This window comes from Balaenoptera borealis (assembly GCF_965194805.1).
Source record: "Balaenoptera borealis genome assembly, chromosome: 7".
In the NCBI taxonomy this organism is placed as follows: Eukaryota; Metazoa; Chordata; class Mammalia; order Artiodactyla; family Balaenopteridae; genus Balaenoptera; species Balaenoptera borealis.
Genome location: NC_138864.1, coordinates 96,800,866 through 96,825,040, shown reverse-complemented (window position 1 = coordinate 96,825,040; position 24,175 = coordinate 96,800,866). Strand labels below are relative to the sequence as shown.

At 39.3% G+C, this 24,175-nt stretch overlaps 1 protein-coding gene across 2 annotated transcripts in view; it reads right to left on the bottom strand.

Moving 5' to 3' along the window:
* Positions 1-3,065: 3,065 nt before the first annotated feature.
* The window catches only part of MET (MET proto-oncogene, receptor tyrosine kinase), a 126,032-nt gene continuing 104,922 nt past the window's right edge, over positions 3,066-24,175 (bottom strand). Inside the window, exons 16-21 of one of the 2 annotated variants that reach the window (XM_082399976.1) lie at positions 22,370-22,450; positions 19,495-19,676; positions 16,564-16,673; positions 15,190-15,355; positions 5,417-5,553; positions 3,066-5,311 (exon numbers count right to left, since the gene is read on the bottom strand). In XM_082399976.1, coding sequence (XP_082256102.1) covers positions 5,101-5,311; positions 5,417-5,553; positions 15,190-15,355; positions 16,564-16,673; positions 19,495-19,676; positions 22,370-22,450 — 887 coding nt within the window. In that variant the 3' untranslated portion in view covers positions 3,066-5,100. The remainder of the gene's footprint in view (positions 5,312-5,416; positions 5,554-15,189; positions 15,356-16,563; positions 16,674-19,494; positions 19,677-22,369; positions 22,451-24,175) is intronic. The other variant, XM_082399977.1, reaches the window with a different exon arrangement.

Here is a 24,175-nt window from a genome sequence, read left to right as displayed (position 1 = left end):
ATTTACATGGGCTTTTACTGAGGATAATAATATCACAATTATTGAGCAACTATGGTATCCAGGTGACTTTACACAGTATTTTTTAGTCCTTATACAACTTTGTGCAGTAAGTAGGACTAACCTACATGACAAAGAAACTTAGGTTGAGAGAGGTTCAGTATTTTGCTCAAGATAAATCAGAGCTTGATCTATTTGCTTTACTAAGAAGCTTCACTTGGTATGTTTAAACTGTGATAACTGCCTTGATTTCAAACTATTTTACAAAGCTATAGTAACCAAAACAGTATGGTATTGGCATAAACCTGACACATAGATCAATGGAACAGAACAGAAATCCCAGAAATAAACCCACGTGTATATGGTTGGTTAATTTTCAACAGAGGCACCAAGGATATACATGGAGAAAGGATAGTCTTTTCAATCAGTGGTGCTGGGAAAACTGGACAGGCACATACAAAAGAATGAAACTGAACCATTATGTTACGCCATTCACAGAAATCAACCCAAAATGGATTAAAGACTTGAATGTAAGACCTGAAAACATAAAACTCCTAGAGGAAAACATAGGTAGTAAGCTCCTTGACATAAGTCTTGGTAATAATTTTTTGAGGTAAATAAATTTTAAAGACTTGAATGTAAGACCTGAAAACATAAAACTCCTAGAGGAAAACATAGGTAGTAAGCTCCTTGACATAAGTCTTGGTAATAATTTTTTGAGTCTGGCACCAAAAGCAAAGGCACCAAAAGCAAAAATAAAAAGTGGGACTATATAAAATTTAAAAGCTTCTGCACAGCAAAGGAAACCACCAACAAAAGGGAAAGTCAAACGACTGAATAGGAGAAAATACCTGCAAATCATATATCTGATAATGAGTTATATCCAAAATATACAAAGAACTCATACAACTCAGCAGCAAAATAACAATCTAATTAAAAAGTAGACAGATCTGAATATACATTTTTCCAAAGAAGACATATAGATGGTCAACAGGTACATGAAAAGATGCTCAACATCACCAATCATTAGAGAAATGCAAATCAAAACCACAATGACGTGTCAGCTCACACATGTTAGGATGGCTATTATCAAAAAGACAAGGGGAAGAAAAAGGCAAGAGAAAACAAATAATGGTGAGGATGTGGAGAAAAAGGAACCCTTGTTCCCTACTGGGAATGTAAATTGGTGCAAACATTATGGAAAACAGTATGGGGGTTCCTCAAAAAATTAAAAAATAGAACTACCATACAATCCAGCTATTCCACTTTTGGACATTTATCCGGAGAAAATGAAAATTCTAACTCAAAAAGATATATGCACTCCCATGTTAGCATTATTTACAACAGCCAAGACATGGAAACAATCTAAGTGTCCACTGGTGGATGAATGGATAAAGAAAATTATATGTATACATATAATTCAGCCATAAAAAAGAAGGAAATCTTGCCATTTGCTACAACATGGATGGACCTCAATGACATTATGCTAAGTAAAATAAGTCAGACAAAGAAAGACATATGATCTCACTTATATGTGGACTCTAAAAAAAACCCCAAAAAATCCCAAAACCAAACCACAAAAAAAACCCACAAGAAGAGCTCATAGATACAGAAAACAGATTGGTGGTAGCCAAAGGGGAGGAGGGGGTGAGAGAAATAGGTCAAGGGGTCAAAGCTACAAAATTCCAATTATAAACTGTGAAGCCTCTTCAAGATGGTTTACAGATCTAAGAAAATGCACAGTTCTAATATTCACTAACTGTGTAATATTGTTTGTCTCTTCAATTAAATTCCTTGGGTTGGGAGAGACTGTTTATTTGTAAATCCCCATTACCTAGTACAATGCCTGACATATGCAGATGCTCACTAAGTATTAGTGGAATTAAATTAAATACTAATTAATTTCTTTTACATAATGTTAACTTGTTTCCTGAACTAACTTGGGTAAATTAACAGTGCAAGACATCAGCAATTAAACATTTAATGTGCTTGTACAGGTTTTGTATCCCTTCACCATATTTCTTTAAGGATGCAATCTCCTGTGTAGGTCAGAGAGAGCAAAAATATAATTGATGCCTGCACTGTGGAGTGAAAAATCCTGTGGTAATTAAAAATACAGAGCATCAAGCAAAACTTTGCAAAGGGACATCTTTTTATCCCTCTCTCCATAGAAAGATTCCCTTCCACCCTCCATGTCAGTGATTCACCAAACATCATGGGAGCTACCTAGGTAACTCTGTATCTGTGGTGGCTTAAAGTGATTGAAGACAAGAAAATCCTGTTTCAGTAGAGCATTGTTTGATGACATGCTAAAAAAGTGACAGACACTTGGGATATAAAGAGGACAAGTTCTTGTCCTTCTGGGCATAGGATCTGATTGAACTTCCTATGGAAATGCATCTCTTGGAGGGGAGGGAGTTTGACTGGGTACAGGCATTAAATTCTCTTTCACTAAAGAATCAGCCCCCACTATACTTTGTAGGCACTAGTTTAAACTCGGACCTTTTTTTTAAAAAAAAAATCAGACTGCCCCAAAGCTTAGATGACTGAAATTTCACCTTTGAATCCCTTTACCGTTACAAGAATATTCATGGATATAACCTGAAGGTAGTTGCTCTAGTCCCTGGGGGCACCTGAAGAGTTGGAACCCGTGTAGGTGAAAAGAGTAGTTTTAAGGGGGTAAGAAGGTCTCTCTCCTCCAACACCCAACTAGGTATCTCTGTGCCAACTGTGGGGTTGCAGCTCCATTGTCATGTCTTCTGGTCCAAGAATGCACCTTGCTGGAGAAGAGGATCAAGCTGAAGTAGGGGCCAGGTGCTCTAGCAGTTGAAAGGTTGTCAGGGAAATGTTAGGTAATTCAGCAGCGCAGGGGGAACCACCCTTAGAGAGACAGACTTCCTGAGATTCAAGGATGCAAATTCTTTTAGATGTCTATGCATTAACTTCACTAAGACTCTCATAAATGGATGAGTTGGTACAGTCAGGTGAAATCAATCTTAGGCTTCCTCTGTCATTATGTAAATGGAGTAGGTAATCAGGCATGACTAGCAAAAACCAACTCAGTATACAAGATGATACATCACTTTAATTGTACGATTTATCAGAACAACAACTATTAACATACAAAGTACCATTCAGCTCAACTGCAGGTATAGGCAGTGACAAGTATCTAATTCTTCAAAGAATCACTTAACTCCCACAATCTGTCCAGACACATTAACCTAAGGACACGTTTATAAATAGCAAACATGATTTTCACATTGTAGCTTTCTCAAGCATATATACAGGTGTGCAGTCTTGTTGATGGGTTGATTTACATAAGCGCTATTCTCGATGTATTCATTCTCTTGACATCGGTGGAGACAGTTATTTCTTTCTGCAGAGTGGATTTTTTCTTCCTCATCCATCATTTACAATATTCTGTGAATCAGTATTACTCTTTACACTTCTGAAATAGTGATATTTGAATTGGAGTATCTCTGCAGTACAATTCCTTGTGTCTTCTGGTAAGTTCCACCATTGTCAAAGAGCTTTTGGTTGTAATCACTCTCTCTCGCAACAAGAGCCCAACTCTATGCTATTGGGTTTTAGCATAACACACCCTCTTTATAGCTTGCTGTGTTAACCCTTGGCTTCAAGTCCTGATGATGTAATGAGGGTGGGGTGTACTGGCAGTCAGTACATTTCCTTATCACTATTTACAGTCATTTAAAACCATGCTGTTATTAATCCAAGTCCGACATACCTTTTCTGAAATGTTCACAGTGCAGTATTTTTGTGGCCTAACAAAAGTCTTTTTACATCATTAAAAATAAACCTTTTTATAAAAATATAATACTCTAAATGTTTACATCGACAAAACCAGTTAGAGTATACTGTGCCACATGCATTATACAGTAGTAAGCACAAAATCCCACAGAACAAAACATCACAGAAGTCCTGACCAGAGTAACTGTTCATCCAGGTGAAATGGCCAGAACTTTCAGTTGCCTTTTTTTTTTTCCCCTAAAATATGTTTTGCTTAACACAAAACATGTCCTAATGCAAAACTGGACTCCTCCTGATTTTATTGTCTCCAATTGCTTGTGGGGTGGAAGGCTGCCACCTGAGAAAGAGGCTAATATTTCCAGTCCATCGATTCTTTCTCGGCTCTACTTATGAGCCATGATTGGAACCAATAAAGTTTTAGTCGGATGTATTTTGCTTTAAAAACATGCTGAGTTACCTTTAAAAACATTTATCATCACAAATTACTTGTTTCATTTTCAGAGTCATCATTAAAAAAAAACAAAAACAAAAAAACAGACAAAACTTGTAAATGTCCACATCCAGGTCAGAAAGGTATCATTCTCAAACATTTGATTTTTAAATGACAAATATTTCACTGTGACTAAGCTATTATATGAAAATCTTAACGTTGTCTATGTACATATGTAAATATTCCTACTAATTTATAAACACATTTCACGTCTTGCTGTTTTGAAACGTTGACTGTGTTGTCTATGGATAGTTCTCCAATAAAAGGAATGTGTAGACAAAAATTTAAAAGGGAATGTTTACCTAATGGGCAAATGACAACACCAGTAATAAAAAAAATGTGTTGTTCATACAACACATAAAAGTTATTTGAAATACTTTAATTCTAAATGAATGGCCTGGTTCCAGGGCTGCCATGTCTGTCCTGGACATTACCACTTCTTCTGAATTTTATGTGATCAAGAAGCCCTCAAAATGCATTGCTTCAGTTCCCCATATGAAATCAGGTGGGATCCTGATTTTTAAAAATTTCAACCCAGCTTTCAGGTTTTGGCCTGAATGTGACAGGAGCGTCATCACAGTTGCAGGATTGCTGTTGGTCACTGGCCTGTGGGACCAAGCTTCTGGCTCCGATGCTTTGTCAGATGAGAAATTCCGTAGAATCCAGTCATTTAAAATAACAATATAAGGTCCTATAATAGTGCAATTTTGGCAAAAGCAAATAATACCTGGTGGCCTTTCAGTGGCCAGGCAGTGAAAAAAATATTGGACAAAGTGTGGACTGTTGTTTGGACAGTTCAGTGATGCTTGTCAGAAGGGGGCTGCTGGTACAGGTGCCTCCATCCATCATGTGTCCCCCTCGCCATCACCATTATCTTGTGATGACAACAGAGAAGGATATGGAGCAACACATTTGACATTCACGTATGTAGCGTTCACGTGGACATAGTGCTCCCCAATGAAAGTAGAGAATATCGCTGATATCCTGGAGACCAGTTCAGAAAAGGATGGGCGCAGTTCAGCTTTAGGGTGCCAGCATTTCAGCATCACTTCATACCTGTTTCAGAAAGGAAACAGTGCTGTGAGGACTCTGAAGGCAAGTATTTCTGTAAAAGTAAAGAACATAAGAGCTACAGAAGGTCCTGTTGGAATTCTTACTTACAAGGGATCTGGGCAGTATTCAGGTTGTAGGAGCCTTCTGCCTTGCAACAAATATACTGTGATATCAAAGGTGTTGACATCAGGATAAGGTGGTGCTCCTCTTGTCATCAGTTCCCAGAGGAGCACGCCAAAGGACCACTGGTCAAACAAGGGAAGGGAGAATCCAGGTGAGGGAAGGGTGACCACACAAATATGAAAGGTGATCAGCAGGTCTTCATAACTAAACTTGGTTTAGTGTATTCAATACTATTGCTGTTACGGGCAAAATCTTGCTTAAAGGCAATCAGTAAGCTACATAATTATGACTCGTTTAAACCAGAATTGGATAAAGTTTAGATTACAAGTAAATGTAAAGTTTTCAAAGTCCACATGATGATTAACATTTCATCAGTAGTTTGTAGAGTGCATTTTCCAAGTTCTCTCTTATAGGGTCAAAGCATTAAAATGTTTCTATCCTTCTTTTTTATAATAGCTTCACTACAATTTTAGATTATTAGTAAAAAAAAAAGAAGACAAGGCTTCCAAAATTTAAATGTGTGGGATTTCCAAATGAATGTAAATACTCCTTAAGAAATGTAACTTATCTAAAAGTTAATGTTAAAAGAGAAGGTCTAAGTCAGTAAAAGTAAAAATCCATATTAAAAATCAGAAGTAATAAAACTGCTAGGCATCAAGGCTCTCAACTGAAAATGAATTTCAATAAAATATATTTTGAAAATGTTAAAGGAGGAAATTAATATAAAACAGCTGTAACAGTACTTTACAGGATGATCACAAGGACACAGAGAGGTTGACTGATTTGCTAAAAATTCCCCAATAAATCTGAATTCACACAGGGATAAACATTTAAGAGTTCTTGACTCTTGGGTCTTGCTTGGTCTACTAAACTTCACTAAGTATGCAATTTCTTGATTTAGAGCAGTCTCCTTGGAATAGATCAGGTCATACATATTATCTCGCCCTGGACGTGTGCCAAGGTGAGAATGACACAATGAGAGTAAGTCAGCCTGTGTGGGTCACCGAGGACCCAGGAAATCAGTTCTCCCCTAGCAACACTTCCAGGACACTCACAGACCAAGAAGCACATGGGGGCAGGAATGAGGCACTGAGAAAAAAGAAGCTCGGAGGGCAAAGAGAATACAGATCAGACATGCAGAGCAGGAAAACATAACATTGAGAAGCAAGTGTAGCTCGTAATACTCAGCAAGAAGGAGAATAAAGCTTGTGTTTCTGAAAGAAAGGAACCAGGTAGACACTGTGGTTGCCGGTACAAATCTCCATTAATGACTTTTTCCCTTTGCCCGAGTGCGAGAACCCTTTAAGGTCACTGACTTCCTTGATCCAAATAGAGAAAACAAACTCCTTCCTAGGTGGGCACTAGATAACTTTGCCCTTCAAAGTCAAAGTTTTCAATGCCTAAAAATCTTATGAGTCACTTCTGACAACTTCATTGTGTTAACCTTCAAGTTCCAGAATTTGCATTAGAATTTAAATCAATTTAACAAGTATCTACTGACCCTTGATGATGCACAAGTAGGTCACTGTTCAAGTTACTGGATAGGCCCCAAGGCTGATTTAACAGGGTTAAGAGTATTATGCAATTAACTGTCATGTAGAACAATAAGATCTAATAACTGTGATACAGAGCAATTATAGAAAAGAGGTACAAATGTTGTGAAAAGGCAAAGGGATAAGAGTGGGGTACTGAGAAAGGCTTTAGGAGGAAAGTGACAGTATAGTGGGTCTTGAGGAACAGGGAGAATATGTTAAATAGATACGTGTATTGTAAGGGCAGAAAGAGTGTTCTGGATGGAGGGAGTGGGCCCAGGGGTAAGAGAAGTCGTGTGTTTTTTTGAACCATAAGGACAACAGGTCACTCTGCTTGATGTGTGGAGTAGATGAAGGGACGACGGATAGATAAGGTTGAAAGGGGACCATGTCTTTGAATGTTGAACGTGGGTTAAACTGAAATCGATGGGATGTGACTGGGGTCGAGCTCCAGGAGATTGCATCTGTAAACACTCTGCTTTAGACAAATAGGGGAAGCCTATCCACAATATGGAGACCAGTTAGGAGGTTTCTGAACAGGAGTAGGTGAGGGCTGCTACTGCTTACTGGCAACACAGAACCTTATGAGACTGAACTCCTGAATTAGAGTGGTGGGAAAGAGTACGTGTCATCGAATGACACATGGGTGGGTGTCATGCCCTTTAAAAAAAAAAGATTGTCTTATTTAATCTTTATAATAACCCTGTAATGTAATCAGTTTTGTAGATGTTTTAAGGATAAAGAAACCAAAGTTCTGAGAGGCTGATAACTTGTGTATGATCAGGTTTCCCTAACCAACAGCCTAAGCTATAGGATGTCTGGAGGCAAACTTGCAAAAAAGGAGAAAGAGCTGGATAAGTTTATAAGGAATGATAGGGCTTGGACAATAACTGGGTATCAGAGGAGTGTTGGAGGAATCATGGGACAGAAGAGGTGAGAGGGAGGCAGTTTCCACGAACAGTCTGCATTCCAAACTCCCCATAACAGCTTGGACTGCCAGGCTGGTGGGGGGAGGAGCAGTGAAGGAGGAGAATGATGCTGACCAAGAAGAGAGAGGCTGATGGGGGCCGGGAGAGGGAGGGGGAGAGAGAGACAAAGGCAGAAGGTGGTGTACAATACCTGTGCGTTAAGAAAGATGGACACAACATTGTAAAGCAACTATACTCCAATAAAAATTAATCAAAAAAGAGGAAAAAAAAAGAATGATGGAAACAAGTCAGTTTAAGCTTCAAGGCAGGAGAGCGCTGCCGTTCTTGCTTATTGTGTGAACGGTCAAGTCTTTCTGAATATCTGAGCACCAGCAGTGAGCTCACCTGAAGAATCTCTGCCTCACTTTATCAAAGGTGATGCTCAAAGCAGTTATTAGAGGTGAGAGATTGTTATAAGCTATAAAAAGTGATAGAAAGGCACACTGCTGAGGCAATCAAGGAATAGACACAGCCAAATTTGAGCATTCGAGAGTAGGTAAATTGAAATACAACACAATTTATAAAAAAGCACAATTGATTAAACAAATGGATAAATTGAGTCATTTGTTGAGACGTGGATGGATCTAGAGACTGTCATACAGAGTGAAGTAAGTCAGAAAGAGAAAAACAAATATCGTATATTAATGCATGTATGTGGAACCTAGAAAAATGGTACAGATGAACCGGTTTGCAGGGCAGAAGTTGAGACACAGATGTAGAGAACAAACGTATGGACACCAAGGGGGGAAAACTGCGGTGGGGTGGGGATGGTGGTGTGCTGAATTGGGCGATTGGGATTGACATGTATACACTGATGTGTATAAAATTGATGACTGATTTAAAAAAAAAAAAGGATAAATTGATAAAATTTAACAACTGGTAAATTGATAACATTTTCAATAAAATTTAAAACTTCTCTTTGAAAGATACCATTAAAAAAATGAAAAGGCAAGCCAAAGACTAGAAAAATATATTGGTAAAAACAAATATCTGATAACATGAACCTGTATCCAGAATATATAAAGAACTCTCAACTCAACAGTAAAATAACAAACAACCCAATTTAAAAAACACCAGAGGGCTTCCCTGGTGGCGCAGTGGTTGAGAATCTGCCTGCCAATGCAGGGGACACGGGTTCGAGCCCTGGCCTGGGAAGATCTCACATGCCACGAAGCGACTAGGCCCGTGAGCCACAACTACTGAGCCTGCGCGTCTGGAGCCTGTGCTCCGCAACAGGGGAGGCCACGGTAGTGAGAGGCCCGCGCACCGCGATGAAGAGTGGCCCCCGCTTGCCACAACTAGAGAAAGCCCTCGCACAGAAATGAAGACCCAACACAGCTATAAATAAAATAAATAAATAATTAAAAAAAAAAAAAAAAAAACCCAGAAAATAAATTCTGAAACTTAAAAAATGGGGAAAAGACCTGAGTAGACGTTTCACAAAAGGTAGAATAAGGATGGCAAATAAGCACGTGAAGAGATGTTTAACATCATTAGTTATTTGGGAAATACAGATTAAAAAGAAAATTAGACACCACTACAATCTATTAGAATGGCTAAAATCCCACAAACTGAAAATGGCAAATGCTGGTGAGGATGCTGAACAACTAGAACTCTTATATATTATTGTTAGGGATATAAAATGATACTGGCACTGTGGAACAGTTGGCAGCTTCTCATAAAGTTAAACATACACTTAACTTACAACCCAGTAATCTTACTTCTAGATATCTACTCAAAAAAAAAAAAAATTATGTTCACACGAAAACCTTTAAGTAAATGTTACAGCAGTTATAATTACGTATAAGTAATTGCCTAAAACAGCAAAGAACTCAAATGTCCTTCAAGCAGTGAATGGATAAACAACGTGGGACATCTGCACAATGGAATACTACTTAGGAATAAAAAGGAGTGAATTATTCTGCTATGGAAAAGAGTATTCAAAAAATTAAAAATAAAATTACCATATGATCCAGCAAGCCTACTTCTGGGTATATATATTCAGAGGAAATTAAATCAGTATCTAGAAAAGATATTTGCACACCCATGTTCATAGCAACATTATTCATAGTAGCCAAGAGACAGAAGCAATCTGAATGTCCATTGACAGATAAATGGATGAAGAAAATGTGGTATATACATACAATGGAGTATTATTTAGCCTTAAAAAAGGAAATCCTGTCATATGCTACAACATGGATGAACCTTGAGGACGTTAAACTAAGTGAAATAAACCAGTTACAAAAACACAAATACTATATGATTTCACTTATAATGAGGTATCTAAAGTAGTCAAACTGTTAGAAACATAAAGCAGAATGGTGGTTGCCAGAGAGGCTGGGGGGAGGGGGAAATGGGGAGTTGTTCAGTGGATACAGAGTTTCAGTTTTGCAAGATGAAGTTCTAGAGATCAGTTGCACAGCAATATGCATATAGTTAACATTACTGTACTGTACCTTAAAAATGGTTAAGGTGGTCAATTTTATGTTTTTGCCACAATAAAAAAAGGAATAACTACTGATACATTGATACTACTGATACCTCTCAAACGCATTACGCTACGTGAAGGAGACAGACTCATATTTATTGTATGATTCCATTTATATGACATTCTAGAAAAGGTAAAACTATACAGACAGAAAACAGACCGGTGGTTTCTAGGTCTCAGCGTTAGGGCAGGGGTTGAATACAAAGAGGCACAGGAAATTTTCCGGGATGATGGAACTGTTTCATATCCTGGTTGTGGTGGTGGTGAATATACAACTGTATGCAATCTTTAAAACTTAAAGACTGCACAATAAAAAGGGTGAAGAATTGGTATATTGCACAATGGTGATACCATTAATAGAAATAAAGAAGTGAGGCATTGACAGTTGGCAGGAAAGAATTTGAACATGGTAAATTTGTGTTGCTAATGAAAATATCTAGGAAGAGAGGTTCAAAGGGGACCCTTGATGGGAATGGTTGAAATCGTTGAGAGAGGCTGACACCTGGGGACCAAAATCCTGGGGGAGAGTTGTGTGTAAGGCTGTGAGAGAAGAAAGAGAAGCTGTCAAGGTAAAGAAAACACAGCCTAAAAGCAGGAGGAAAACAAGATGGTACAGTGTCCCCCGAAACCAAAGAAGGAGGAAATTTCAGGAAGGGAGGAGTAGTTGACGATATTAAATGCTGCAGAATGGTGAAGCAGGATGAAAAAGCCAGTTGGTTGAACAACTGAGAAGTCAGTATTGACTTTAATGGAAGCATTTGTACTAAGTGTGAGACACTGTGCAATACTGGGTATGAGTAACTGCACATATAGAGACACTCCAATTTTGTTGAAAAGGGCTTCAAGAGTATTCAGACTTTAGCTGAACTCCATCTGGGCATTTGCGAGACAGTAGACCTTTCTACAAACAGGCAAGTTTTTGCTTGTAGGTCTCAACATACATATGGTTTATTACATGCTTTTGGAAATGTTCCATGTCAACATTCAAAAGATTGTGCTGTCCTGGAAATGAAACTTTATGCAAATTTATCCATGCAATCAATAACCATTTTCCAAAGCAGCAGTGTATGGATTACTCAGGTTCACCCTTTATGTAGTACAGTATAGTGTCTTTCAATAAGAGGGAGAAAGACATAGCACTTCGTATCTATAGTAGAAGCCTGTGTAAATTTCTAGTCAAGTATCTGAGTGACAGTTGTTCTATAAGAAGTGCTAACCTCCCTGCAGTATGCGTGTATTTTTGTGGAGATAGTAGTGTGTGTACAGGGCTGTCAAGAAGCTCAGAATCCCAACTCTTGCCTTGAGCATCCAAAATTTCATCAGGCTTGTTTTGTTTTAATAACTTTGCTGAGGTATGATTTATATATCATAAAATTTGCCAACTGTAAGTGTACAGTCGATGATGTTTAGTAAATTTATATAGTTGTGCAGCTATCATCACAATACAGTTTTAGATCAATTCCAACACCCCAGAAACTTCCCTCATGCCTGCTGGTAGTCAGTCTTCGCTCCCACCCTCAGCCCCAGGCAACCGCTGATCTGTTTTCTGTCTCAATCTTTTGCCTCTTTCTAGAAATTTCACATAAATGGAATCATTCAACGTGTAATATTTTGGGTCTGCCTTCTTTAACTTGATATAATGTTTCTGAGGTTTATCCATGTTGTAGCATGCATCAGTGGTTCCTCTACGTTACTGAATAGTATTATTCTGTTGTATAGATATACCATGTTTTATATACCCATTCGCCAGTTGATGGACATTAAAATTGCTCCTGGTTTTTGGCTATTATGAATAACACTACTGTGAGCATTCATGTGCAAGTCTTTGTGTGGGCATATGTTTTCATGTGCTTATTAGCTAGCTCTTCATACATCTCCGTGGTAAATATCTATGCAAATCTTTTGCCTATTTTTAAAAAATGGGTTATTTTGTCTTCTTATTGAGTTGTAAGAGCTGGTTCTGGTTCTTACCAGTAGTCAAGTCTGGATGAAATGTATGTTCTTTGAGGATGAGTTAATTCTCCCTACCTAATGCCTTCACTTGCCACCATCATTAATATGTCCTCAAGCCTACCTCTCTTGCACCTGCTTTTTTCATCTTTTTCAGAGTCTTTTAGGATCAGAATCCCAGGCATTAAGCTCTAGCGTGGGCCATCACATCCTCTTACCAATCTTATCCACCCTGAAGTCCCATTCCTCCACCTTGTCCTGTGATACACCTGTTCATTGAAAACAGACTCCCAGTCACCCTCAACTTATTCTCTAATGACTCCCCCACTTCCTCGGGAACTGAAACTCTGCTTTCACTTAAAGACCACAACGTCTTTGAAATTCTTACCAATAGAGGCCACACCTCTCTTTCTTGCTGACTCACAGGGAGGAGGCAGATGACTTCTCGCCTCCTAACACTGCACTCAGATCCCGGTCCCCTGTTATATCTTAAGAGCTGCCAACCCTTTCTCTTTTGCAATCTATGTCCTCCGTTACCGTTATTTTCTCCCTACCTTGTTTGCTGATGTCACCAGTTAACACTTTTCCCGTTTTCAGTTGTTATCCTCAAGGACTGAGACATTAACAGTTTAACTCCACATATCACAGTCCTCTTGACTTATCAAAGGCAAATAGAATATTCCATCCACCACCAGGCTCCTCAGCACACTCTAGACCAAATCACTTAGGTCATTCAGCTTCCAAGACCCTTCTTGTGCACTGAGTAGCAGTGGACCCTGCTGACCATATCCCATTACTTCTTGAAACTTTCTCTTCCTCTGGGTCTCCCTCCTCTCTGCTTTTCTCCCTCACTTCATGTATGTAGGTTCCTCTGAATAATTGTATTTGGACTTTCAAAAGCCTATTTCCAGCCTTGACCTCTGCTATGGACTGAACTGTGCCCCCCCTTTCCAAATTCATATATTCAAACTCTAACTCCCATTGTGATGGTATTTGGAGGTGGAGCCTTTGGGAGATAATTAGGTTTAGATGAGGTCATGAGGATGGGGTCAGTGCCCTTACAAGAACAGACACCAGAGAGCTTACTCTTGCTCTCTCCCTAGCATGAGGCACAGTGAAAAGGTGGCCATGTGTTTTCCTCACCGGAAGCTGACCACACTGGCACCCTGATTTCCCACTTTTAGCCTCTAGAACTGCAAAAAATAAATGTCCATTGTTTAAGCCACCCAGTCTATAATATTTTGTTATGGCATCCCTAGTTGACTAAGACAACTAAAGAGTTTGTACAAGCTGCAGATTCACATTTCCAACGGCCTGACAGACCCTTCTGCCTGTATGTCCTACTCCCAAGTCAAACTCAATATGTTCAAGGCTCAATTGGTATTTTTCCTCCTAAACCGGCTTTTGCTCCTCTGCTTCACATATTTGTAATTGCACCAGTATATAACTTTGCTCAGCTTTGACTTTCATCAATTTCTTGCTAAATATTGTTGATTCTACCTCTGAGATGCCTTTCCTTCCAACTCTTTTCTGTTCTTACAATTTCTATATTATTTCAAATTCTACCTCTCACTTTGTCTTCCTGCATCTACTCCTCTCAAAACATCTTACAGAATGAAGAAAGGCTGTAGTGTAATCTGATTCACTTTAATGTTTCCACATGGCCAGAGAATAAATTCCAGACTCCTTAGTTTGCTTTCCAAGGATCTCTATGACCCACTATGAAAATATTTTTCTCAATTTATTCTCATAAGTTCCCTTTGCGTCTTCTATTTTTGCTGAATCACCGCTGCTTACTGTTTCCTTAGAACTTTACAGATTTGTATACTTTCCTGCCCCTTTGCCTCACCTGGATTGGCATTTTTTATTTCATTGTCCATTCCATCCTCCTTTAAGGCCCATTTCAAGCACCTCCTCCTCCACCAGGTGAAAGGGCAGTGTGGTAGATTTGGCTGCCCAGGTGAGTCTGCCCACGGTCTTGCCTACCCTCATAGCTCAGGTGCACGCCTTTAGAAGCTTGTTCTGTGACAGGAGGATGACCATTGCAGATAAAGGAGGGCACTTTTCTAGCTAGGCCCACACTGCTAGACGTGCCTCAGTTACAGCTTCTTCTGCCCTTGAGCTGTGAGTGGCTGGACTAATCCCAGTCTACTTTGTGTGAGCTAGTGACGTACATGCCTGCCCATTCCTGCTGAGCAAAAGCTCCTGGAGGACAGGGTTCATACCTGGTTCAGCTCTGGGCTTCCCAAGGACTTAACATGCTATTCTTCTGGACAAATGTTTCCGAATAAATGAATGAACTTATGAAAACATACTACGGGTACCTGTTAGACAGTCAAGCCTGTTTTTACTTCTGAAGAAAACTGAAATTAGTGGTGCTGAAGGTTTTTTTTTTTTTTTTTTTTTTTTTTTTTAATTAACTTCCTGGGACTTCCCTGGTGGCACGGTGGTTAAGAATCCCCCTGCCAATGCAGGGGAAACATGCTCGAGCCCTGGCCCGGGAAGATCCCACATGCCGCGGAGCAACTAAGCCCCTGCACCACAACTACTGAGCCCACATGCCACAACTACTGAAGTCCGCGTGCCTAGAGCCCATGCTCCGCGACAAGAGAAGCCACCGCAATGAGAGGCCCATGCACCACGCCGAAGAGCGGCCCCTGCTCACCGCAACTAGAGAAAGCCCGCGCGCAGCAACGAAGACCCAACGCAGCCAAAAATAGAAATAAATAAATTAATTAATAAAAAATTAAGTTCCCATAAAACTACTAAAAGGGTTAGGTATGAAAGTAAAAGAGGAGGTTGGGGTGATCAATACGTTACCACATCTGACTTGGTGGTAAATTTCTGAGTTTGCAGGCTTTCTAAAGCCATCCACTTCACCGGCAGTTTTGCACCTGTTTTGTTGTGTACGCTATAGTATTCCTTATCATACACGTCTCTGGCAAGGCCAAAATCAGCAACTTTGACAGTGAATTTTTCATCCAGCCTACAGAAAGAACAAAAATTATTACTGTTGGCTGAAATAGAATAATTTACAGTGATGCTGAATCTCTAAAGATTAGAATAAGGGACATCAGTATTTGAAATCCATAACTTCTGAAGGGAGGGCTTCATCTGGCCTGTATTGACTAACACTAAATTACAATGGAATTCTTGAATAAAAATGCTTGACATTTACATTTTAAATTCAACAGACCAAGGAAAGAGATTATAAATGATGTGGCATAAGAAAATCTTTTTTGCTTTCATGTAGATCTGGAGAAGTAGTAAAATTGGCCACCCTCCCAGCTTTCCTTGGATGCTAAATCGAGTATGCCAACTGACTACCCAAAGCAATCACTAATTTTCACTTGCCAGCTTATTAGCAATACTTAGTTTTATGGGGGAGATATGAGAGGGGACTGTTATTTTACTTTTTCTTTCTCAGTGGGCTAGGCTATTATGTACAACTCTTATGTTCTGCCAGTGAGGTAATAGAGAAAACCGATACATAGTAATAAAGCATCTAGGAAAACAGCAAGGTTCAACAAAAATCAATTTCTTCTGAGGCTATGTATCTTTTGTTTAAGCTGGCTTTTATGTTGTTACATTGACCAAAACCAAGGTAGGAAATTAATAGCACAGTTCTTTCATTCATACATACCATGGGCCATGAATCAGTGCCATGTAAGGGAAAGCACAAATCAACTACAAACTGTTGACTGTTGTATTATACAGCCCAGGCAGCCAGACACAAATAAAGTTCTTTGTATATTCATTCCCAAATACCATTTTTGGTAGGGTTTCTGCAGGCTGACTTCAAATCCACTCTTGGGAGGTTACAATATGTTGGTATTTGTGTTACCAGCCCTCTCCTTTTCAGTGTAAAATGCTGAAGATCAAATTCTCCCTCCCAAACACTAATGCAGTGTGAAACCACAACACTGGGGGCTATGGGTGGGAAGGAAAAAGAAAAGCAAGAGCACACAACAGCTGTTTAAGACCCCCTCTGGAGAATTCCTTTTAAATTCTGTTTGATAAAGCCTGAAAGCCCCGCCTACATCCCCAGTGCTTACATATCGATTTAAAACTGTAACGGAAATAAAGGACTTTTGCATGAGTAGAGAAAACATCCTCTCTAGCTTTGAACAGTGGAAAACAGATTTCTCCTTGTCACTTAATTTGGACTGCAGGCACAGAGATTCCTATACTTACATACAGTTTCTTGCAGCCAAGTCTCTGTGGACAAACTTTTTGCTTGCAAGATATTTCATGCCTTTGGCTACTTGAAGACCAAAGCCAATAAGATCTTTTACAGTGGGGTTCTGTAATCAAAGAGAATTGGAAACGCATAAACTAAGCATTTACTGTTCTAGCTATGATCTCAGAATTATGAAATGTTTATAAGAATGACCTTGTTTCAAATAATAAATTGTGCCCTGTTGATAACAGCAATAATTTATTAAGTATCTGCTATTTGCAAAGTACCATGCTAGATGTTTTTATAAACTTTGGGTAATCCTTATACACTCACGTCTGTGATATGGGCTCCATTTTCCAGATGGGGAACTGGAGGTGTTTTAAAATGCAGGTTTTATTATAATTCAGGTATGGTAAGGCCAGCAGATGGGAACAACTGCCATCGAAAAGGCTGTTACTCACAACTCCCAAGAGGAGGAGGCATGCCACGTCATACAAGGCCACTCAGGGAAGCACCAGGGTTGGTTAAGGAGGCAGAAGGAGCAAGGGGAAAACATAAGCAAGAGTCTGTATTGTGGTTTCTGTGGGAAGGAATGGGTGAAGCAGAGGAAGCAGGTTCAGAATTGGCTGATTTGAATAATTTCAGTGGGCTCTGGGGTATAGGGACTGTCCCTAGTAGTCTGGTACCTGGTCTTGAAGTGATTAGGGCAGGTGGATAGTGTCCCAGAGTGTGAGAGCCCTTTAAAGGAGGTGGCTGGGGTATGGGCTCTGGAGTGGTTGGTTTGGTGACGAAAGGCATGCTCTTTGAAGGTGAGTTGTTTAATACCTCCGGGAATTTGCTAGTCCTGGGAGGGGCAGTCTCTCCAGGGTCAGCATGTCCCCACAGGTCAGAGCATCAGAAATACACGGTTAATACAGGAAGTTCCCAGATAAATAAATCACCCCAAACCTCCCCAAATCTCATTCTCCATAAGCTCAACACACAAAATTGGATGGACAGAGTAATGCCTTTAGTACCTATGAGAAATGTATCTGAAATCACATAGACGTCACTGTGGCTGATAGCCCTACTGGTGCCTGGCCATCAGGAACAGGATATCTCTTCTTCAGCACCACTGTGGAGTTTGTGAACTTAAGAGGCAGACAGTGGGGACTCTGAAAGGAGGGCTACAGCCCTCCTTAATGCATACAGCATGTGGAGAGGCCATTTCCTGTGTTTTAGGCTTCTCTAAGACATATCTGTTAGTGGTTGTAATAAGTATAGACTCCTTGGACTATAAAAGGCCATGGTACTGTATAATAGGAAATCTCTATCATGCTTTAACCCTGGGGTAATAATACCTAGAGAAGGTGGCATATCCAACCAGATGAACTCATCAGGTTAATGGCAAGAGTTACAGTGGAAAAGTGGGTATGGTAAGGCCAAAGCTTTGTGCTTTGTAAGGTAAATTCATCTTATTTGCAAAAATTCACTGCCAGGGAATATTTTCTTTTGACTGAATGCAAAATATTTCTTTACTGTCCTAGAGCTTATTCCTCCGAGAACCTGACCCCATGTTTATGAAGCTGTTGATCAAGAGTAAAGCTACTTCATAACTCCCAAAGAGGCCTGATCACAGGAGCCAAGAAGCAGCCGGGGGCCATCTGTGACTTCAGTTCTGGAGACTCCTTCCCTCCTTGGTCCTGGTTTGGCCATTGCTTGCTAGCCTTTAGGAACTAGCATAAATGTCACTTAGAAAACCCTCATTTGCAAGCATCTAAGAACCTCTTTTGTAACCCTGAGCTCATTCATTCAACAAATATCTCCTGAGAGTCTATGTGCCGAACACTATTTTAGGTGTTACTGCTACAGCAGTGAACAAAATACACAAAATTAGCTACCCTCATATGCTTGAATTCTAATGGGATGTGTGTGTGTGTGTGTGTATGTGTGTGTATATAAATATATTATTTATTTATTGCCTAGTAGAGCACTGTTCAATAGAAATAGAACACAAGCCACATATGTAATTAAAATTTTTCTAATAGTCACATTAAAAAATTAAAAAGAAACAAGCAAAATTAATTTTCACAATATGTTTTTCAACCCAGCACATCCAAAATATCATTTCAACATGTAATCAGTATAAACAATTATTGATGAGATATTTTACTTTCTTTTTTTATACTAAATATTCAAAACCTGGGATGTATTCTATACTTACAGCACATCTCAATTTGGACTAGCCACATTCACATGTGGCTTGTGGCCACAGTACTGGATAACTCAGGCCTAGTGTATGATATGAGGGTAAGTGTGATGAAGAAAAACAAAGCAGGGGAGAGGAGCAAGAAAGAAGGCATGAGAGTGTGGTGGTCAGCTGCAACTTTAGACAGGTCAGGGAGGCTTCATTTTGAAGATGACATTACGGCAAAAAGCTGAAGTTGATGACTGAGATATGTGAATATTTTGGGGAAGAGTAGTCCAGGCAGAGAGAATAGCAAGTGCAAAGGTCCTGAGGTAGAAGAGTGGGCGGCAAGTTTGAAAAATAGTAAGAGACCCATTTATAATTAATTTTCAATGTATTTCTTCCTTCTAAGGTTAAAACTCCTTGAAAGCTGAGGCTCATTCTGGCTCTACGTCTCCTGTGTGGTGCTTTTTCTGGCATATAGTCGGTACTCAAAGATGAGTACCTATCCAGCAGATGGTAGAGGAAGTATGCTGCAGTGCAGGTAAGAATCACTGCCCCCCAGGAGACCCTTCTAAGTATCACTATCTTCCTACTAGGATAGAGGATTTTGAGGAACCAGCGAATTGAATTGGCCTCTGTCCATTTGAATGGTGCCAACAGTTTATATGTGCTTCTTTGGCTAAAAGCTTTTAAAAAGGTTCAAAACAGGCACGTTTTGGAAGGCTCGCTGGCTTACAGCTAGTTCATGAGTTAATAAGTTTGGTAATATACTTACGTGAGTCTCATTTCTAATGAAATTTCGAAGATCCCCATGTTTCATGTACGGTAGGACCACCAGTGGAGACCCCTCACTTCGAAGGCAGATTCCCAAGAGCGAGAGAACATTGGGATGACTAAAATCTTTCATGATGATTCCCTCGGTCAGAAATTGGGAAACTTCTCCTATGTCAGTGATTCCTGAGAAAGCCAGCAGTGGAGACATTAACTTCATTACAGGGACAACGATTACTTTGTCAAATTCAGAGAGGGAGAGCAATGGAATGTAAAACCATTGGGCTACATCTTGCCCTGATGCCTTATCATCAGAGTGTTTCTTTACAATACTTCTGAGTGAATGATGTCACCTGTGCTACACTTTTTATTTTTTTGAATTTTATTTTTGGCTGCATTGCGTCTTCATTGATGCGCACGGGCTTTCTCTAGTTTTGGCGAGGAGGGGCTGCTCTTCATTGCGGTGCGCAGCCTTCTCATTGCGGTGACTTCGCTTGTTGTGGAGCATGGGCTCTAGGTGTTCGGGCTTCAGTAGTTGTGGCATGTGGGCTCAGTAGTTGTGGCGCACGGGCTTTGTTGCTCCACGGCATGTGGGATCTTCCCGGACCAGGGCTCGAACCTGTGTCCCCTGCGTTGGCAGGTGGATTCTTAACCACTGCACCACCAGGGAAGTCCCTGTGCTACACCTTTAAGTCACCACCTGCACCCGTTTTTGTAAGAGTCTAGCAATCTGTTCGTCTCACGCAGAATCATAGTTTGTCTCTTACAGAAAAAGGAGAGGGAAGCAGGCCAGTCCATTTCTGTGGTGATTGTCTAGGGCAGGGGTTGGCAAACTTTTCTGTAAAGGGTCAGAGAGTAAATATTTTTGGCTTTGTAAGCCTTATGGTCTCTGTTGTAAATACTCAACTCTTGCCATTGCAGTGCAAAAGCAGCCACAGACAATACTGGCTGAGTCTCAATAAACTTTATTTATGAAAACAGGCAGCAGGCCATAGTTTTTCAATCCCTGGAGTAGGAGGATTTGAAGACCAAACGTTGTCTATGGTATCTAAGCAGACTTTTTTGTTATAATAGTTTCTAATCATTTCCAGATAGAGATCCCGAGGGCCTGACAATAGTCAGCACTAATAAAGAGTTAACAACCTATAATTTATTAATCTGATTAGTATCAGTGTCAGTGATGATATTCTTCTACAAATGCAATGCATTCCAAGACCTGGAAGTCCATCTGGACCAAATAGAGATCAGCACACACCAGGGACAGAGAAAGATTTCTTGGCATTAGGACTGTTCTGAGTACAACTGGCAGTGGTGCTCTTTAGTGAGGCAAACTTATTGACAATTATACTTAATCCATCACAGTTTGTAGTTAGATTTCATATAAACTGTCCCTTTAATTACCTTGTGGTTAGACTTTCAACAAAATGAACCATACAGAACACAGCTCAGCGTGGAGATTTATGTTTAAAAAAGCTGAAATATTTCTGGCAATAATGTACCTTGTAGGAGAACCTTTCACGTGTGCATTGAAAGCTTATTAATTCCAATATAAATCTGTAATATATCTTGTTAACATTTTTTCAGGCTGCCTCAAACTATGAGCAGAAATTTAGAAATGGGGGTAGAAAAGGCAAGCACACTGACTTGACATGTGAGACCTGTCAGCAAAGGTGAAGCCAGGAAAGCTCTAGTATGAGGAGTATATTGGGTTGTACAAGATAGTAATTTATGCCATAATTATGGCTCTGGGTCATTAATAAAGTCTTAGTTTATGTTTGGAAGCATTCCGTGTTTCTTTTCTCTTTTTTTTAAGCAAAGTTTAATAACATGCATACCTGGGAGAGACCCAGGAAAACTGAGTAACTCCAGCATTCCCTGCTTCTTAAAAAGAGTATGCATTCCATTTTAAAAAGATTTTCTCAATAGCAGATAATATTAAAAAATATATGTCTAGCACTAAAAGAGGGTAAGTATCACTTGTTAAGGAAGTTCATTTATGTGGAATACCTCATTCACCAAAAATGTGGATAAACGAGATATTACCACATTTACAATTTTTCAATTTTCTGCTGGCGTATTTTTTTCCTGTTTTCTTATTTCATTTTTTATCTTTTTGATGGAAGTCATGGTTAAAAAATAATTATAGTAATGTCTCTGGGTAAAATGAGTCATTATTACTGTATGTGCCAACATGCTTCCCATAGTTTCCATAAATATCACTTGCAAAACAAATATTATAAGCCAAACATATTTAAATGATACTTAGGCTCATCAAAAACCTCATTTCTCCTTCATTCTTATTTATGAGGGCTCTGAGGGATAATTTCTGAGGAAATATTTCAATAAGAATTTTTAAAAATAAATTTATTTATATATATATTTTTAAAATTTTTGGCTGCATTGGGTCTTCGTTGCTGCGCGTGGGCTTTCTCTAGTTGTGGCCAGTGGGGACTGCTCTTCATTGCGGTGTGCAGGCTTCTCATTGCAGTGGCTTCTCTTGTTGCAGAGCACGGGCTCTAGGTGCGTGGGCTTCAGTAGCTGTGGCATGCGGGCTCAGTAGTTGTGGCTGCAGGCTCTAGAGCGCAGTCTCAGTAGTTGTGGCACACGGGCCTAGTTGCTCCGTGGCATGTGGGATCTTCCCGGACCAGGGCTTGAACCCATGTCCCCTGCATTGGCAGGCAGATTCTTAATCACTGCGCCACCAGGGAAGTCCCATCAATAAGAATTTAGATCAAACAAATTTTCAGGATTAGATTCATAATTCCAGCAGTTGCTGATTTTTCCACAAGGGAAAGTGTAAATCAACATTTTATTATGAACTATTTATTAGTTTGCAAACCACAAAAGTGTACTCCACTGTTAAATAAAATATAACTTACTATTCAAGGATTTCACAGCACAGTGAATTTTCTTATCATCGTTGTCCAACAAAGTCCCATGATATACACACCCAAAATGTCCTACATGAAAGAGGGAACTTGGTTAGTGCCACATTACTTTTAATTGTGCAATATTATTTATTAAGCTCTTCATGATCTTCATTTCTCTTTTTTTCCTACATGGGGAAAAAGTGCATTGTTTCTTATGCTTTTGATTAACAATACCACTATTTGTATATGTTTGTGAAATATGTATATGTAATATATTTCACCCAAAGATACAAGCAATATGATTATTTAATACATGGTAAATATTTAGGTGATGTAACTGTTATTAAAGGTTAACATAATAAAATATTCAAACACAGTGGAACCACTGAAAACAGAAGTAACATCTGCCTCGTAAAAGAAACATTATTTTTAAGGATCAAGTAACATCTTTTAAATACGAAAATAAAGTTTTACCCACATAAAGAAATACAATAAAATAAGCTCCCTATATTCCAATAAACTGAAATGAAATAAAAATGCCACCATCAGAAATAAGATTAGCATTATAGAATAAGGATTTCCCCCTTTAGTCACCGGTTAGTATGTAATCCAGGTTGGCAGAAACTGAAAGGCAATCGCCCAAATGAAGCAAATTCACTCTGAGTCATTTCATCTAGTTCTCTGGTTTTAGCCACATCACTTTCCCAATGGTAGCCTTTCATCCAGTGGCAGTAATTTTCCCCAGAGGTGCCAAATGTCTGATAGCTGTGTAAGTCATTAATTAAGTTGTCCAGCTGGCCAAGACCCCCTGAGTGTCTAGCATGTGAGTGTTGGGCATTAGTCTACTCTCCTGTAATGCAAAGGTGACTAAATAAATGCTCTTGAGGGCTCACGTTCTACTGGGGAAAGCATATAAATAAATAATAGTTAATATTTATAGAATCATTCATGATTATTACTTTATAAGAGAGATAATTGCCAGTTTTAGCACCTTTCATGATAAAATACTAATTTTACAATATGTAGAATTAGAACATAATTAGTGAAGCCACGCACTCCAAAACTGGTACAATTACTGGGATTTATAGGCTGGTAAAAGAACTATATATTACTCTGATGTGAAACACGTTTGTTAACAGCGAAGCTGCTGTTTGGGAAGGGGAGCATGCTAAGGATTAAAATCTGGAGTATGTGATAGAGGAATGTGTTGATGCTTTCACAGGAAAATGGGAAGGCCTTGTGAACACAAAAGGCAAATTGTCCCATCAGCTTCTTCTGCATCATGCTGGCTGATGTCTGTGCTACCTCTTGCAGCACATACTGAATAAAGAGGGATCAGAGGCCATTCAGTATTAAAGGTAAAAGCTTTTTAGAAAAAAAGGGAAGAGTGGAGTTAATTTCCTGGCTTCCGGTTGGTTTCTTTTCCTGCTCAATATTTCCTCAAAGACTGTATACGCTAGCTGTTATTGCTGCTCTGGCTGGCTTATTACAAATATTCATTCCTCTTTGTATAAAGAAATTGGAGTGCATTGTAGAGATGATGTATGTTGCTTCAGATCAAGGGAAGGCTATAAATTCCCTGTCTTCTGATGCTGTCCAGCAGTATACAAACTGCTATAAACCAGTACTTCATAGAGTTAGTCACTATTCTCAGGGTAGAGAAAGACTGGAAGGAGATACGAGTAAAAATATTGGAACGTAACAGAATGATTTTTAGAAGGAAGTGAAAGGCACGTTTCAAGAAATTATAGTTGTCATTATGAAAAGGGTGAGGAAGGAATGTGATTTATTTCTAATACGTTTGGGAGATTATCA